The sequence below is a fragment of the Lithobates pipiens genome, unplaced genomic scaffold (genome assembly GCF_037356315.1).
Source record: "Lithobates pipiens isolate NorthernLeopardFrog02 unplaced genomic scaffold, aLitPip1_a1.2 Scaffold_3, whole genome shotgun sequence".
Lineage (NCBI taxonomy): Eukaryota > Metazoa > Chordata > Amphibia > Anura > Ranidae > Lithobates > Lithobates pipiens.
The window spans coordinates 260,082,198-260,097,158 of NW_027507790.1; the positions used below are offsets into that span (position 1 = coordinate 260,082,198).

Sequence of the window (14,961 nt, forward strand, 5' to 3'; positions counted from 1 at the left end):
CTGCAAACAAATGTGCATTTATTTGCAGTATTTATTGCCACTTCAGCACTGGAAGATTCGGCTGCTCAATGACCAGGCCATTTTTTGCGATTCAGCACTGCATCATTTTAACTGATAATTGTGCGGTCATGTGACGTTACTCCCAAAACAAAATTGGCATCCTTTTTATCCCACAAATAGAGCTTTCTTTTGGTGGTATTTGATCACCTCTGCGGTTTTTATTTTTTGCACTATAAACATAAAAAGAGTGACAATTTTGAAAAAAAAAAAAACACAATATTTTGTACTTTTTGCTATAATAAATATCCCCCCTTTTTTTTTTAATTTTTAAAAGCAAATTTTTTTCTCAGTTTAGGCCGATATGTATTCTTCTACATATTTTTGGTAATAAAAATCGCAATAAGCGTATATTGATTGGTTTGTGCAAAAGTTATAGCATCTACAAAATAGGGGATAGATTTATAGCAATTTTATTATTTTTTCTGTTTTTTACTAGTAATGGTGGTGATCTACAGTTTTTATTGGGACTGCGACATTATGGCGGACACATCAGACACTTTCGACACATTTTTGGGATGATTGGCATTTATACAGCGATCAGTGCTATAAAAATGCACTGATTACTGTAAAAATTTCACTAGGAGGCGATCAAGGGGTTCACTGTGCTCCCTGTGTGTGTATCTAACTGTAGGGGGAGGGGAATGACCTAGAGGAAATTACAGATCACGATTCTTAGCTATTAGGAACTCATGCTCTGTCACTCCTCCCAGAACAGGAATGTGTGTGTTTACTGTCCCGATCCCGCGAGTCGACGTACAGCTACGACAGCACGTGGGATCGTGCCGACCTGCAGCAGTATAATGACGACGGCTGGTCGGCAAGTGGTTAAAGTGAATTTATCCTTTAAATTATTTCTACATTTCAACTCCAGTTTGTAGATTTGAACTCACCTTTTCTTGGTTTGTGAGGTAGTATCTGAACTTCCACACCAAGTCTTGCTCCTCCGATGTCAGCTGCTTGGTTGGAGGATAACTGACAATAATCTGTAAAATAAAATGAAATAATTAAGAAATATATATACGATCATTTCCAATCACCATTTAGTGACTTCTATAGTACTAATGAAAGTCTCCACTGAGCTCCTAAGCAGTTTGCTCTGCAACTGTGCACACCCACATTAATGCTGGACTCGAGGCAGATGTAAAACACGCAAATCATTGCAGCTCCATGTTCAACAACATGTCATTAAATGTCTTTTTTTCTAAACAAAGTGGATGTTCCTGTAGCAGGCTACCTCTGAAGAAGAGACCAAAAAACTTAAAAAGTAGCTCCAGAAAAAAATTAAAGTCAGCAGCTACACATACTGTAGCTGTTGACTTTTAATATAAGGACACTTACCTGTCCAGGGATCCCGCGGTGTGTTCACCCCAGCCGATTTTTCAACCTACTCTCGGGTGCTGCCGCTATCATTTCTTGTAAGGGAAACCAGCAGTGAAGCCTTCGCAGCTCCAAAGTCGGTTCCCTATAGTGCATGCACAAGGTGCGTTGTGTTATGTGAATGGCAGTGGAAAAAGGGGGGGGGTGGTCGCCGAACTTCTGGGTGACTTCGCTGCAGCGAGAGTGGGAGCGGATACCTGTCAGAACCAGCTGCAGTTTTGGAGTTGCCCTGACCCAGTCACTTAGCCGTTACAATTTGGCCCTGGTCAAATATGCTCAAATCCTTGCGAGTGCCCATTTTTTTTTAAGCTTGCAACACATCAACTTCAGAGAAAGCATGATCACTTGTTGCTTTGCTGCCTAATACAGGCGAAACTCAAAAAGTTTGAATATAGTGCAAAAGTTCATTTATTTCACTGATGCAACTTAAAACGTGAAACTAATATAGATTATATGCAAAGCAAGATATCGTAACACGCACCTTTTTCCCCTTAAAATCAGGGGAAAATCGCAGGTGCGTGTTATACACCGATCCTCCGTGATTTCTGGGCTCTGGGCGGCTTTCAGCCGCCTTCGGGCCTCCTTGCGGCTTTCGACCGCCTTCGGCCCTTCTCGGTGGCCGAAAACCGCCGAGAAGAGCCGAGAGCGGCTGAAAGCCGCCGAGTACGGTCGAAGGTGGCCAAAAGCTACCAAATACGGCCGAAGGTGGCCAAAAGCCACCGAGTAGGGCCGAAAACCGCCGAGTACGGCCGTAGGTGGCCGAGAGCCGCCGAAAAATACCGGGCGCTGCCGAGATACACAGGACATCTCGGCGGCGCCATTTTTAAAAATAAAAGCTGACATCACTGAGGGGACAACGATGCACAAGGCTGCAACGACGGGCAGGCTGCAACGACGGGCAGGCTGCAACGACGGGCAGGCTGCAACGACGGGCAGGCTGCAACGACGGGCAAGCTGCAACGACGGACAGGCTGCAACGACGGACAGGCTGCAACGACGGACAGGCTGCAACGACGGACAGGCTGCAACGACGGACAGGCTGCAACGACGGACAGGCTGCAACGACGGACAGGCTGCATGACAAGGTGTGATTTGTCACAAGTCCTGCTAGAAAATGAAGTCAGCATCCCCACAGCTTGTCTGAAGTGCTCCACAATCTTCTGGTAGACGGCTGCGTGGACCCTGGACTTAATGAAGCACAATGGACCAACACCAGCAGATGACATGGCTCCCCAAATCAACACAGACTGTGGAAACTTCACACTGGATTTCAAGCATCTTGCAGTGTGTGCCCCTCCATTCTTCCTCCATACTCTGGGTCCTTGGATTCCAAATGAGACGCAAAATTTGCTTTCATCCGAAAAGAGGACTTTGGACAACTGAGCGACATACCAGGTCTGTTTTTCTTTAGCCCAGGTAAGACGCGTCTGATGTTGTTTGTTGTTCAGGAGTGGCTTGACAAGAGGAATCGGACATCTGAAGTCCAGGATCTATCTGTGTGTGGCGGCTCTTGATGCACCGACTCCAGCCTCAGTCCACTCCTTGTGAAAGTCCCCAACACTTTTGAATGGCCTTTTCCTGACAATCCTCTCCAGGCTGCGGTCATCCCTGCTGCTTGTGAACCTTTTTCTTCCACACTTTTCCCTTCCACATAACTTTCTATTAACCGCTTAAAGACCATCTCACACCGATGTACGTCGACAGAACGGCACGGCTGGGCACAAGCACATACAGGTACGTTGCCCTTTAAGTGCCCAGCCGTGGGTCGCGTGAGCGTCGGCGCACTTGCGACCCCGTCCTGAGCTCCGTGACCGCAGGACCTGATCGCCGCCGGTGTTCCGCGATCGGGTCACAGAGCTGAAGAACTGGGAGAGGTAAGTGTAAACAAACCTCTCCCCATGCTGTCACTGATCGTCTGTTCCCTGTCATAGGGAAAGACGATCAGTGATGTGACACACCAAGCCACGCTCCCTACAGTAAAAAAAACACACACAAACACTTAACCCCTACACTGCCCCCTAGTGGTTAAACCCTTCACTGCCAGTGACATTTTTACAGTAATCAGTGCATTTTTAATCGCCCCAAAATGGTCCCAAAAACATGTCAAAATTGTCCGATGTGTCCGCCATAATGTCGCAGTCACAATAAAAATCGCTGATCACCGCCAAAAAAAGTTATTAATAAAAATGCCATAAAACTATCCCCTATTTTGTAGACGCTATAACTTTTGCGCAAACCAATCAATAATCGCTAATTGCGATTTTTTCTTTTACCAAAAATATGTAGAAGAATACGTATCGGCCTAAACCGAGTTAAAAAAAAAAAATTTTATAAACTTTTGGGGATATTTATTATAGCAAAAAGTAAAAAATATTGCATTTTTTTTTTTAAATTGTTGCTCTATTTTTGTTTATAGCGCAAAAATTAAAAACCGCAGAGGTGATCAAATACCACCAAAAGAAAGTAATCTTTATATATATATATATATATATGTATATATATATATATTTGTGGGGGAAAAAGGACGCCAATTTTGTTTGGGAGCCACATCGCACGACCGCGCAATTGTCAGTTAAAGCGACGCAGTGCCGAATCGCAAAAAGGGGCTTGGTCCTTTAGCTGCAAAATGGTCCGGGGCTTAAGTGGTTAATGTGCTTTGATGCAGCACTTTGAGAACATCCAACTTCTTTTGCAATTACCTTTTGAGGCTTTCCCTCCTTATGGAGGGTGTCAATGATGGTTTTCTGCACAACTGTCAGGTCAGCAGTCTTTCCCATGATTGTGATTCCTACTGAACCAGACTATGAGACCATTTAAATCAGTGATTCTCAACCAGGGTTCCTCCAGAGGTTGCTAGGGGTTCCTTCAGCATTGGGCAGTTTCTGCCTCTCAGATAAGTTCCCACTGACACCATTGATCTTTTTAGCTCTCTGTAAGGAGGTAATTCTTCCCAATGACCACAAGTGTAAAGACCATTCCACTCACTGACCATCACACTAATGTATCATGAGTTGTAAGTTTCTAATTTTTAGCAGGGGTTCCCCGAGACCAGAGAACTATTTCAAGGGTTCCTTTGTGTTGAAAAAGTTGAGAAAGACTGATTTAAAGACTCGGGGACCCTTTGCAGGCGTTGTGGCTTAATTAGCTGATTGGAGCGGACACTTTGGGCCTAGAATATTGCACCTTTTCACAATATTCTAATCTTCTGAGATTGTGGATTTGGGGTTTTCATGAGCTGTAAGCCATAATCCTCACAATTATGACAAATCACGGCTTGAACTATCTTGCTTTGCATGTAATGAGTCTATCTCATATATTAGTTTCATATTTTAAGTTGATTTAGTGAAATAAATAAACTTTTGTACGATATTCAAATTTTTCGAGTATCACCCGTATAACAAACCCACTTTCAGATGCCATGATGAGACAATCCATATTATTCATTTTGCCTATCAGTGTTTATAATGGTTCCTTGGCGTATAAGAAGATTTTCTTCCAAAGTGAATGTCTTGGCTACAGGGTCTCTTTAAAAAGTCGGACATTATACTGTAAGCTATATGGGTGAATGGGGGCGGATGGGTCTCTTATGTACTCTGCAAATATCCGTGGAAATGAAAAAGGAAGTCAAATCATTATATTTGCTGTAGACACAAAGAGGATCTTCAGAGGGAAGGAAAGGTGACAGATTGGAGTCACTTACATTGAGCTGATCCCTGGTGGCAGCGTTGGGCTTCAGGTCATGGTCTGATGGGCCGCTTCTCAGGCTCCTGGCAAGTTTGTGATGTTTGCTCTCCACCAGGTTCTCCTAAAAGAAAAAAGAAAAAAAAAAAAAAAAGTCCATGAGAAAACAATACTGCGGACCCCCAGAAAGAAAGGCCTAGTAATTAGCACTTCTGACTTGCAGCACTGAGATCCTCAGTTCCAATTTCAGCCAAGACACCACTTGCATGGAGTTTGTATGTTCACACTGTGCTTGTGTGGGCTCCCCCCCCCCCCCCCACACTCCACACATGCTGGTAGATTCATTGGCCCTACTTTGTATTTTTGTGAAATAGGATGCACAGCACGACTCACGCATGCGCAGTAGGGAATCGGGAAGTGAAGCCGCAAAGCTTCACTTCCTGATTCCCTCACTGAGGATGGCAGCTGCGAGAGAGCCGAGCGATTGATCGGCTTCGGCTGCCGACATCGCTGGACCCTGGGACAGATAAGTGTCCATTTATTCAAAGTCAACAGCTACAGTATTTGTAGCTGCTGGCTTTAAATATTTTTTTTTTTTAGGTGGACCACCTCTTTAAATAAAAAAAAATAAAAAACCCTCCCACTGACATCACCAGTGACACTAATACAGTGATCGGTGCTAATTCTGTACACTGTCATTGTACTAATGGCTGGGAAGGGGTTAGCATCCAATGATTAAATATGTGCCTAACCAGTGTTTGTGTACTGTGTGTGGTGCTTTTATGAAGAGGTGTGATGGATTTTATTCCCTGCTTTGCAGGGAGACAAAAACCAGCACAATCCCCCTGTTGACAGGACAGAGCTCTGTGTTGTTTATATAGAGAGAGCGCTGTCCTGTCTTACTTCTCACACATCAGCGGGTGCTGGTGGTCGTCCATTGGCCGGCACCCGCTGATTGGCTTGTGCTGTGACTAATCACAGCACAGCTGGCATGCGACCCCCTACCTGGAAAAGTAGAATCGTGTGCATATTTACACGTGATTCTGCACAGACGACACGCACTGCAGCGGTAAACCGACAGCGCATGGTCAGCAGGTGGATAGACACATTTCTGGAGTTCAGGTTGACTTGAAAGGGTAGCGGGTACTCACCATTGACATCTGAGGGTCCGGCACTCGCACAATCTCCGCACTGGTGCTGATTTGACTGGACTCATCCCCATCCTGCAAGATAATGTCGGTTAAAGAAGATTCCCAATTCCAAGTATGTCTCCATATATCAATACACCATACATAAGACATTCATGTGACTCCTTACTATATTCAGATTACATCTGAGATGGCCTCCTTCCAAAACCGTTTGCTGTCATGGGGGAGGGGGCATTATCTGCACATTCTGTTTTAACCACTTAAGGATCGAGCCTCTGAGATTTGTTGTTTATAAGTTAAAAACTTTTAGAAAATTACTTAGAAAAAAAAACTATATAATGTTTGGGGGTTCTAACACCCTAGAGAATAAAATGGTGGTCGTTGCAATACTTTCTGTCACACCGTATTTGTGCAGCGGTCTTACAAGCACACTTTTCTTTTTGGAAAAAAAAATACACTTTTTTGAATTAAAAAATAAGACAACAGTAAAGTTAGCCCAATTTTTTTTTTCATATTGTGAAAGATAATGTTATGCCGAGTAACTTGATACCCAACATGTCACGCTTCAAAATTGCGCCCGCTCGTGGAATGAGCGACAAACTTTTACCCTTAAAAATCTCCATAGGGGGGCGCATGCGCGGCACGAGCGAGCAGGAGGCTAAGCCTAGGAGCTCCGGGGACGGCGGGGGAATCTAAAGCGCTAACTAGGACGATTCCAAGCACCGATCGACATGCAAATAGCCTCTCCCTCCTGCGGGACCACTCATGCATGCCGACGTCCAAGAAAGGCAAGCGGAAAACCGCTCAACGATCTCTTACTAACTATCTTCTGCGGGTCACCGAGAGGCAGGAGATGTCCCAAGATGGCGCCCAGGCCTACACAGATGCGGAGGCCCCGCGGTCGGCGGGCTCTCCTACAGGTACTGGGGACACTCACTTAACAAAAGCTGACCTGGAAGACAGTCTAGCTAATATGTACGACAGATTGGCCAGGAAATTCCAGGCGGAATTGCACAAATCAACTAGCACACTGTCACAGGAGCTAGCGTCCCTGGGGAGGTAGAACAGATCTCCTAGAAGTCAAGCATGACGAACTTCACTTGGCCTACACAGATCTCCGGAGAGACCATGAGTTACTGGGGGACACGGTTGTCTAGCTCCAGAATCATTTGGAAGACCTGGACAACCGCAACTGAAGGAACAATGTTAGGGTGCAGGGGGTCCCCGAATCGGTGACCGACCTTTCTACTGCGATCACTAAGCTGTTCCAGCAACTCCTGCCAAACCATCCTGGGGATTCCTTCATTTGTGACCGCCTGCATAGGGCACTGAGACCTAAACCTCCCCCGGAGAGACCCCCCGGGACATTGTTTTGTGCCTCAAGGATTTCCTTGTAAAAGAGGATATCCTCAGGGCATCCCGTACCACGCCACGCATTCAATTAGATGGGGCTTCTATACAAATCTTCCCAGATATAGCACCTGCAACGCTGGAAACAAGGAGAATGAGAGAAGTCACCTCTGCTTTACAAACAGCGCAGATACGCTATCGCTGGGGCTTCCCATTTAAATTGATCATACCGCACAATGGTTCCACACACATCGCCACTACGGTTGCAGAGGGTAAGGAAATCTTGGTGCGGTTGGGCCTGCAGGAACGACAGCAAACACAGAGGCACCCCCCAACTCCTCGTCCTTCTCCCATTTGGGCCACCCCATCGCCTCAGGGAGATAGACGCTCCCGTAGATTACAACCAATGCCTGAAATCTGACCGTACCTTGATGTATACGGAGTTCCCTCCAATGTCGGAGCAATGGCAGCAGGACATTAGAAGTTACCATAAGGGGTAGAACTGGAGAAAATTCCCCCTTTCATGACTTGTGAGAGCCCCCTCTCCTCCTGTGCTAACTGGACATGGCTTTGTTAGCTACCTTGATTCTCCCTGTCCCCGGGGAGGATTGTTTCCTGGTTCCTTTTTCTTTTCTTTTTTAGACTCGCATCACTCCCCCCCTCCAAACTTGCCCACCGCTCTCCACCTGATCCCCTTCTCTGATCCTCGCTACTAGCTTCCCCATTGGACCGGGGTTCTACTACTTTTTTCTTATTTTTATTTTTGACTGACACTCTACGACAGAGGGTTGCACCCTCTTGGACCTTTTTTTCTCTCCACCTCTGTGGTGGGGTGCGAGTGGAGCAAGTGGAAGTAAGGGCCGGAAAGCCCATTTGGTTACACCTTTTTTGTCGGGATGGATTTCCCACCCCGACCCCATAGAGTTATAAGTTACTTTATTGTTTCTTTGTTTTTTTGTTATGCTGACTTTAATGCTCGATACCAAGTCTGTATGGGTGTATTGCCTGTTCTTAGTTCTTATTACTATACGTTCTTTGGTCATGGTCATGAACTGGATGGGCCGCTCCCTGACGGGGGTGCTGGTGGCTCCTCTGGCGTTGGACTCGTGTGAGATAACGAACTTCTCTCAGGTAATTTTCAGGGGTGCATTTATACCGACTGGGCATCATGGGTCTGCATATTATTTCCCATAACGTGAGGGGACTAAATTCCCCCCAGAAGCGGAGGAAGGCCTTCCGTTGTTATAAGCAAATGGGTGCTGATATTATTCTATTACAAGAGACCCATTTCTCATCAGTGGCATGCCCGAAATTTTTTGATAAGTCTTACAGACTACACTACTGCACCATGTTTGAGTCCAGGGCCAGAGGAGTTGCGGTGTTTATCCGTAATTCTGTCCAGTTTGAACCTTCCCACATATACAAGGATCCTGGTAGCAGATTCATTATTGTGCAGGGTATGTTACATGGCAAGGCTGTGACTATTGCTAATATGTACGCTCCAAATACATCGCACGGGGCTTTCTATAATGTATTTTTTTTTTTTTTTTAACAAGTTTTTATTGAAGTATACAGAAAAATACAGAAAAATACAGCTTAAAGCCAAAGTAACAGGAACCGTTTTGACAAGCTATAACAGTGCAACTTATACAAACATGGAGTAACAGCCGTGTATTATGCATGCTAAGTCCAAGACTACATTAGACAGCTTGAGGAGTATAAGGACACAAACTATAAATGTTGTGTGTAAAAAATTCGTTTTTCAAATGGGTGGAGGGGAGGGGAGTGGCTCCACCCAGACACCCCGACAGGGAGCTGGACTGTGTCCAAGCGGAGGCAGATCCAACCCCCCACCATAAGGTCCTGTTAGTCTCCTTACAGCTAGTTAACCTACACGTAGATCCAAGGCAGCGGCTTTGAATCCGAGTATGTATATAAGAACGGCCTCAATTAAACTAGAAGGACGGAGTAGCATAATAAAGAAGTAAAAATTTGACACCCTGTGAGGCTCCTTAATGTAAACCGTAAGATGCGTGAGTATAATCACAACCGAAGACCACCGGAAGCTATCTCCACAGTTTATCTGTATCTTAATGGGCGGTATATAACCAGGATACTATCAGCTACATGCATAGAGATAATCTCTTCAGAGACAAGTTGTCTTGTGAAGAGGGGATCTAAATCTCTCCTCAGGGGAGAAGGAGGCTCTCCGGAGTACTGGGGTTAGGGCTCCATCGTAAGAGGGAGCAGAAACAGAGACAGGAGGGGGAAGAATCCAGGAAAGGAAAAGTAAGAAAGATATAAGAAATAGGAGGTCTGTCCATTGACTCCGCACCATCTACCCAGTATGATGTGTGAGCGACTTATAATCAGGGGTAGAAAGGAAGTGGAACCAACAAGCCCAGGTAGAGGTGAATTTTTCTTGTTTGTCATGGGCTTGATGAATCAAGTCCTCCATTTCCGCAGTTTTGCGGACTCTCGCCAGCCATTCTGCGATCGTGGGTGGATCGAAGTTTCGCCATTTGGTCGGTACACAAAGTTTGGCTGCATTTAACATGTGCATTGGTAGTGAGCGAAAATAATGTTTTTTGGGGATAGAGGGCAAGCCTAATAGAAATTGTGAAGGTCGGAAGGCCAAGTCAAAGGTGGTAACCTGTTTGATCACCCTATGAACTTCTTTCCAAAACGGTTGTAATTTGGGGCAAGACCACCAAATATGTAAGAAAGATCCTATTCCATCTAAGCAGCGCCAACATTGTGGGGAGAGGTGTGGGACGAAACGTTGTATTTGGAGAGGTGTTCTGTACCATCGTGAGATTATTTTAAATGCATTCTCCTGTGTGTGAGAGTTCAAGGTCCCTTTATGAGCCATCTGGAATATAGTTTCCCAGTCTTCTATTGAAAAGGACTGGGACAAGTCATCTTCCCACTTCTGTTTCAGTCTATCGAAAACCGACTTTAAAGGTGATACTAGCAGCGTATAGATCTGTGAAGTGAGGTGTCGTTGTGGTTCTGATAGCGTACATAGTTGTTCGAATGTAGTTAAGGGGCGAGACCATTGATAAGGGGATGGAGCCGACTGGAGGAAGTGTCTCAACTGAACATAAGACCAGAAAGGGACATAATTCGTCTGTGTCATAGCCACTAAGGATTCGTATGATTTCATTTTCTCCCCCACATAGAAGTGTCGAACTTGCAGGGGATCCTGAAAACCCGCATCGTTCAAGAAGTGTGTCTCCAAACCTGGGACAAAATCGGGGTTACCTCTGATGGGTGTTAAGGGGCTGTTAGGGGAGGACAATGCATATTTTGTGAAGCTATCTTTGGATGCTATTAACGTGGGACCAATTAGGGGGTGGTTTCGTATGGCGAGCGGAATGTGCTTTGTATGTATCCATGGAAGTGACCCCAGTGGCGAGGGGATTAGGGATTTCTCAAGTTGTACCCAATCCTTACCTTGAGCATGTAAGTTCCAATCGAGGACCCTGGTTAGATGGCTAGAGAGGTAGTATTTATAAATGTCTGGAAGGCCCAAACCTCCCACAGCCTTAGGGGCGGTGAGTTTCAGGAAACTAAGTCGGGGAGGTGCCTGTCTCCAAATAAACGAAGTGAAAAGTCTACGTAGAGAGGCAAAAAACATGTTGGGGATTGTAATGGGGAGAGCTTGTAAGACGTATAGCACCCTGGGAAGAATATTCATCTTAATTATAGCTATTCTCCCGAACCAAGAGAACAACCCTCCCGACCACTTGGAAAGATCTTTGGTAATAGATCGGAGTAACGGTAGAAAGTTAGAAGCATACCAATCTTGGATAGACGTGGTAAGGTGAATTCCCAGGTATTTGATGTCATGTGTACTCCAAATGAATGGGAATTTAGCTTTGCATTGATTACAGGTCTCTGTTGAAAGAGTCAGATTAAGAGCAGTGGACTTTGAATAATTAATTTGAAGGTTGGACAGGATATGGTAATGTTGTAGTGTGGAAAGCAGGGCAGGGATGGTTGACAGGGGATCTGTTAAAAATAAGAGGATATCGTCTGCAAAGGCCGCTGTTTTAAACTGACGATGGTGTATTTGTATCCCTTTAATGGCCTGGTCCGCTCTAATGCAGTTGAGGAGGGGTTCAAGTGTAAGAATAAAAATTAGTGGGGATAGCGGACACCCCTGGCGGGTACCATTTGCGATGGGGAAGGCGTCTGACAGGTGGCCATTCACTCTAACTTTAGCCGTGGGGCTAGAGTAAAGGGTCTTGATCAAGTTTAACATCGACGGTGGTAAGCCCAGGGATTCCAGCGTTTGAAACATAAAGTCCCAGGCCACCCTGTCAAACGCCTTCTCCGCATCGAGGGACAAAAAAACCCCTGGGAGGCCCTGGGATTGCAGCCAATGGTGAATGTTGAGAGCCTTGATTGTATTATCCCTCGCTTCCCTTCCGGGAATGAAGCCAACCTGGTCTAAATTAATAGATTGAGGAAGTAAGGGGAGTAGTCTGTTGGCCAGAATTTTTGCGAACCATTTTAGATCAACATTAAGTAGGGAAATCGGACGATAGTTCGCTACCTTCGTCACGTCCCTGTCCGGTTTGGGAATGACCACAATGTGGGCAGTAAGTAAGTCTCGTGGGGGCGTCTGGGGAGAGGAGCAAGAGTTAAAAGCTAAGAGGAAATGTTTTATAAGGTTGTCCTGGAACGCTTTATAGTAGCCCGTAGTCAACCCATCGGGGCCTGGGCTTTTACCCGACTTCATTTGTTTTAGGGCCAGATTCGCTTCCTCCGCTGACAGAGGGGCTTGGAGTTTCACGCATTCTTCAGTCGATAGTTTGGGAATAGCGTGATTCTGCAGAAATTCCGATATCAAAGCCTTCCTATCTGTCAGCGGGTTAGCCGGCGAGGCAGGGGAAAGGTTGTATAGTTGTTTGTAGAATGAGACAAATTGAGAGGCTATATCTGGGTTCGATGTGAGTTTATGACCCGAATTGTCTGTAATAGAATGTATCGTCACAGCTGCTTTTTTTGCCTGGAGGGCTCTGGCTAAACCTTTGCTAGCTTTGTTCCCGTATTCGTAAAATAATTTCTGAGAGAGGATATATTTACGTTTAATCTGTTTTCCCAATAGTTCCAACATGTCCTGCCTGGCCTGGATCAGTAGGGTCAGGGATTGTAGAGCCTGGGTCTGTTTGTGTGCTTTCTCAAGACTAGAAATTTTGGCCAACAGATCACTGAATTGTTTTTTTCTGGCTTTTCTTCGCTGGGACATTTCTGCTATAATTATACCTCGGATCACGCATTTGTGGGCTTCCCAGTTGGTCAGAGGGGAAGTGTCAGTGGGTTTGTTATCTTCAAAGAATTGCTTTATGCCCGTTTTGATTTTATCTTGTGTAACCATGTCCGTCAGTAGGGAGGGATCTAGACGCCAAATCGCGGCTGTGGGCGGGTTGTCAGCGGTATATATGGACATAGAGATCGGGTGGTGATCGGAAAGAATTTGAGGATCAATCGAGGCTCGGTGAAGTGAATGGAGATCTTTTTGAGACAGGAAGAAGTAATCTATACGTGAATATTTATTGTGCGGGGGGGAAAAGAACGTATAGTCTCTGGCATCGGGGTATAGGGTCCTCCACGAATCATGTAACATTAAGTTTTGCAGCTGGGTCTTGATGGAGCGCAAAGCCGCGTAGGGGATATTCGATTTCCCTGTTGATGTATCAAGGATAGGGTTCAGCGGGGTGTTGAAGTCCCCTCCAAGGATTAGGGTACCCTCTACAAAGGGGATCAAAGATTGGGCGAGAGATTTAAAAAAGGAGACCTGCTTTGAGTTTGGTGCGTATATGTTCGCTATGGTATACGTGGTGTGTCCTATTTTGCCCTTCAGGAATAGGTATCTACCTCTTGGATCTGCTAATTTGTCTAGAAGGAGGAATTTGCATCGCGATGCAATGAGTGTGGAAACCCCCTTTGACTTGGCCTCCGGGTTCGTAGCGTGAAACACTACCGGGAAGTATCTAGAATGAAGTTGCGGAATTGCATTTGACCTGAAGTGCGTTTCTTGAACGAGTAGGAAATCAGGATGAGATTTTTGCATTTGGAGTAACATTTGTCTCCGTTTTTCAGGTATGTTTAAACCTCGAGCGTTAAAGGACGTGAACGTGAGTGTGGGCCTGGCGGGAGTCGGCATCTTGCGCTATTACAAATTGGCAAGGGAGGAGCACTGAGGTTAATGAAAGCCAGAAGGAGCACAAGGGCACGGAGTCAACGGACAGAGGGGTTCCCAAGATAGAGAAGGTCAAACTAGAAGTCAAAAAGGAAAGGGAGGGGAACCAGAGAAGGGGGAGGGGAAGGAAAGGAAATGGGTTGGTTTGTAAACACCGACTGTAGGGACGTACCTACTGTCCCTCCTAGATAATTACAGAAAGTCGGTATAGATTGGGTGAACTACACGAATAGAGCTACTGTTTAACGATAGGTTTTGAAACGTGTCAGTTCACCTTGTGGGAGGTGGGAGTACCGTGAGGAAAGTGTATCTAAGAACAACCATCGGACCTACGACCTATATTTAATGTAAAGGCCTGGTAACATAATGTTCGGGGTTGTAGCCCTTTATAAAGCAGCACCCTGGGATAACTACAGGGACGGGCAATTAAGGGCTAATTATACATCCGGGTAGTGTGCTAGGGGCGAGAAACTGACTATGGTATCCTTGCGGTGAGGGTCATTAAAAAAGTACATAAAAGGTCTAAAGCATAGCCTAAAAAACATTTTAACATACCGAACATATGCAAACAATAGTAGTCATTCAACATAGCAAAACAATAGGGGAAATTCTTGTAGCAACGGAAGCTGTGCGTATCTTGCTCCCATGTCGGGGCGAGTGGACCATAAATCGCCAGGATTTCCGAGCAGCCAGCAGACAGCTGGTTATAATGTATTATTACATACACTGGATAGATACATCTCCCCCCACCTGATCGTTGGAGGAGATTTTAACCTAGTGGCTAGCCCCTCCCTAGACAGAAGCAAAACGTCACACAGTGCTAAAGCGTTCCCTAAATTTCTTACCAGATCTTTAGATAGATTACAACTCATTGACACTTGGAGGGCATTGAATGTTGGCGCTAGGGAATATACACATTACTCCCATCCCCACGATAGCTACGCAAGACTTGATTACGTTTTTTCATCACCCATTTTATTAGCCAACTCAGCTCTAGCGACTATCCATCCCTGCCCCTGGTCGGATCACCAAATGGTGGCCTTTTATACCTCTCACGTCGGCCTTTCCCCCACCGTTGCTTCATGGAGGTTGAATGACTCTTTACTATCGGATCCTGAAACGTACACCCGAATA

General features: G+C 45.5%; 1 protein-coding gene across 2 annotated transcripts in view; it reads right to left on the reverse strand.

The window, feature by feature from the left end:
• The window catches only part of PIK3C3 (phosphatidylinositol 3-kinase catalytic subunit type 3), a 352,843-nt gene that overhangs the window by 243,050 nt on the left and 94,832 nt on the right, over window positions 1–14,961 (reverse strand). For both annotated transcript variants that reach the window (XM_077463088.1, XM_077463087.1), the window contains 3 exons: window positions 6,270–6,341; window positions 5,138–5,242; window positions 951–1,043 (listed from right to left, as the gene is read on the reverse strand). In XM_077463088.1, the coding sequence (XP_077319214.1) occupies window positions 951–1,043; window positions 5,138–5,242; window positions 6,270–6,341 (270 nt within the window). The remainder of the gene's footprint in view (window positions 1–950; window positions 1,044–5,137; window positions 5,243–6,269; window positions 6,342–14,961) is intronic.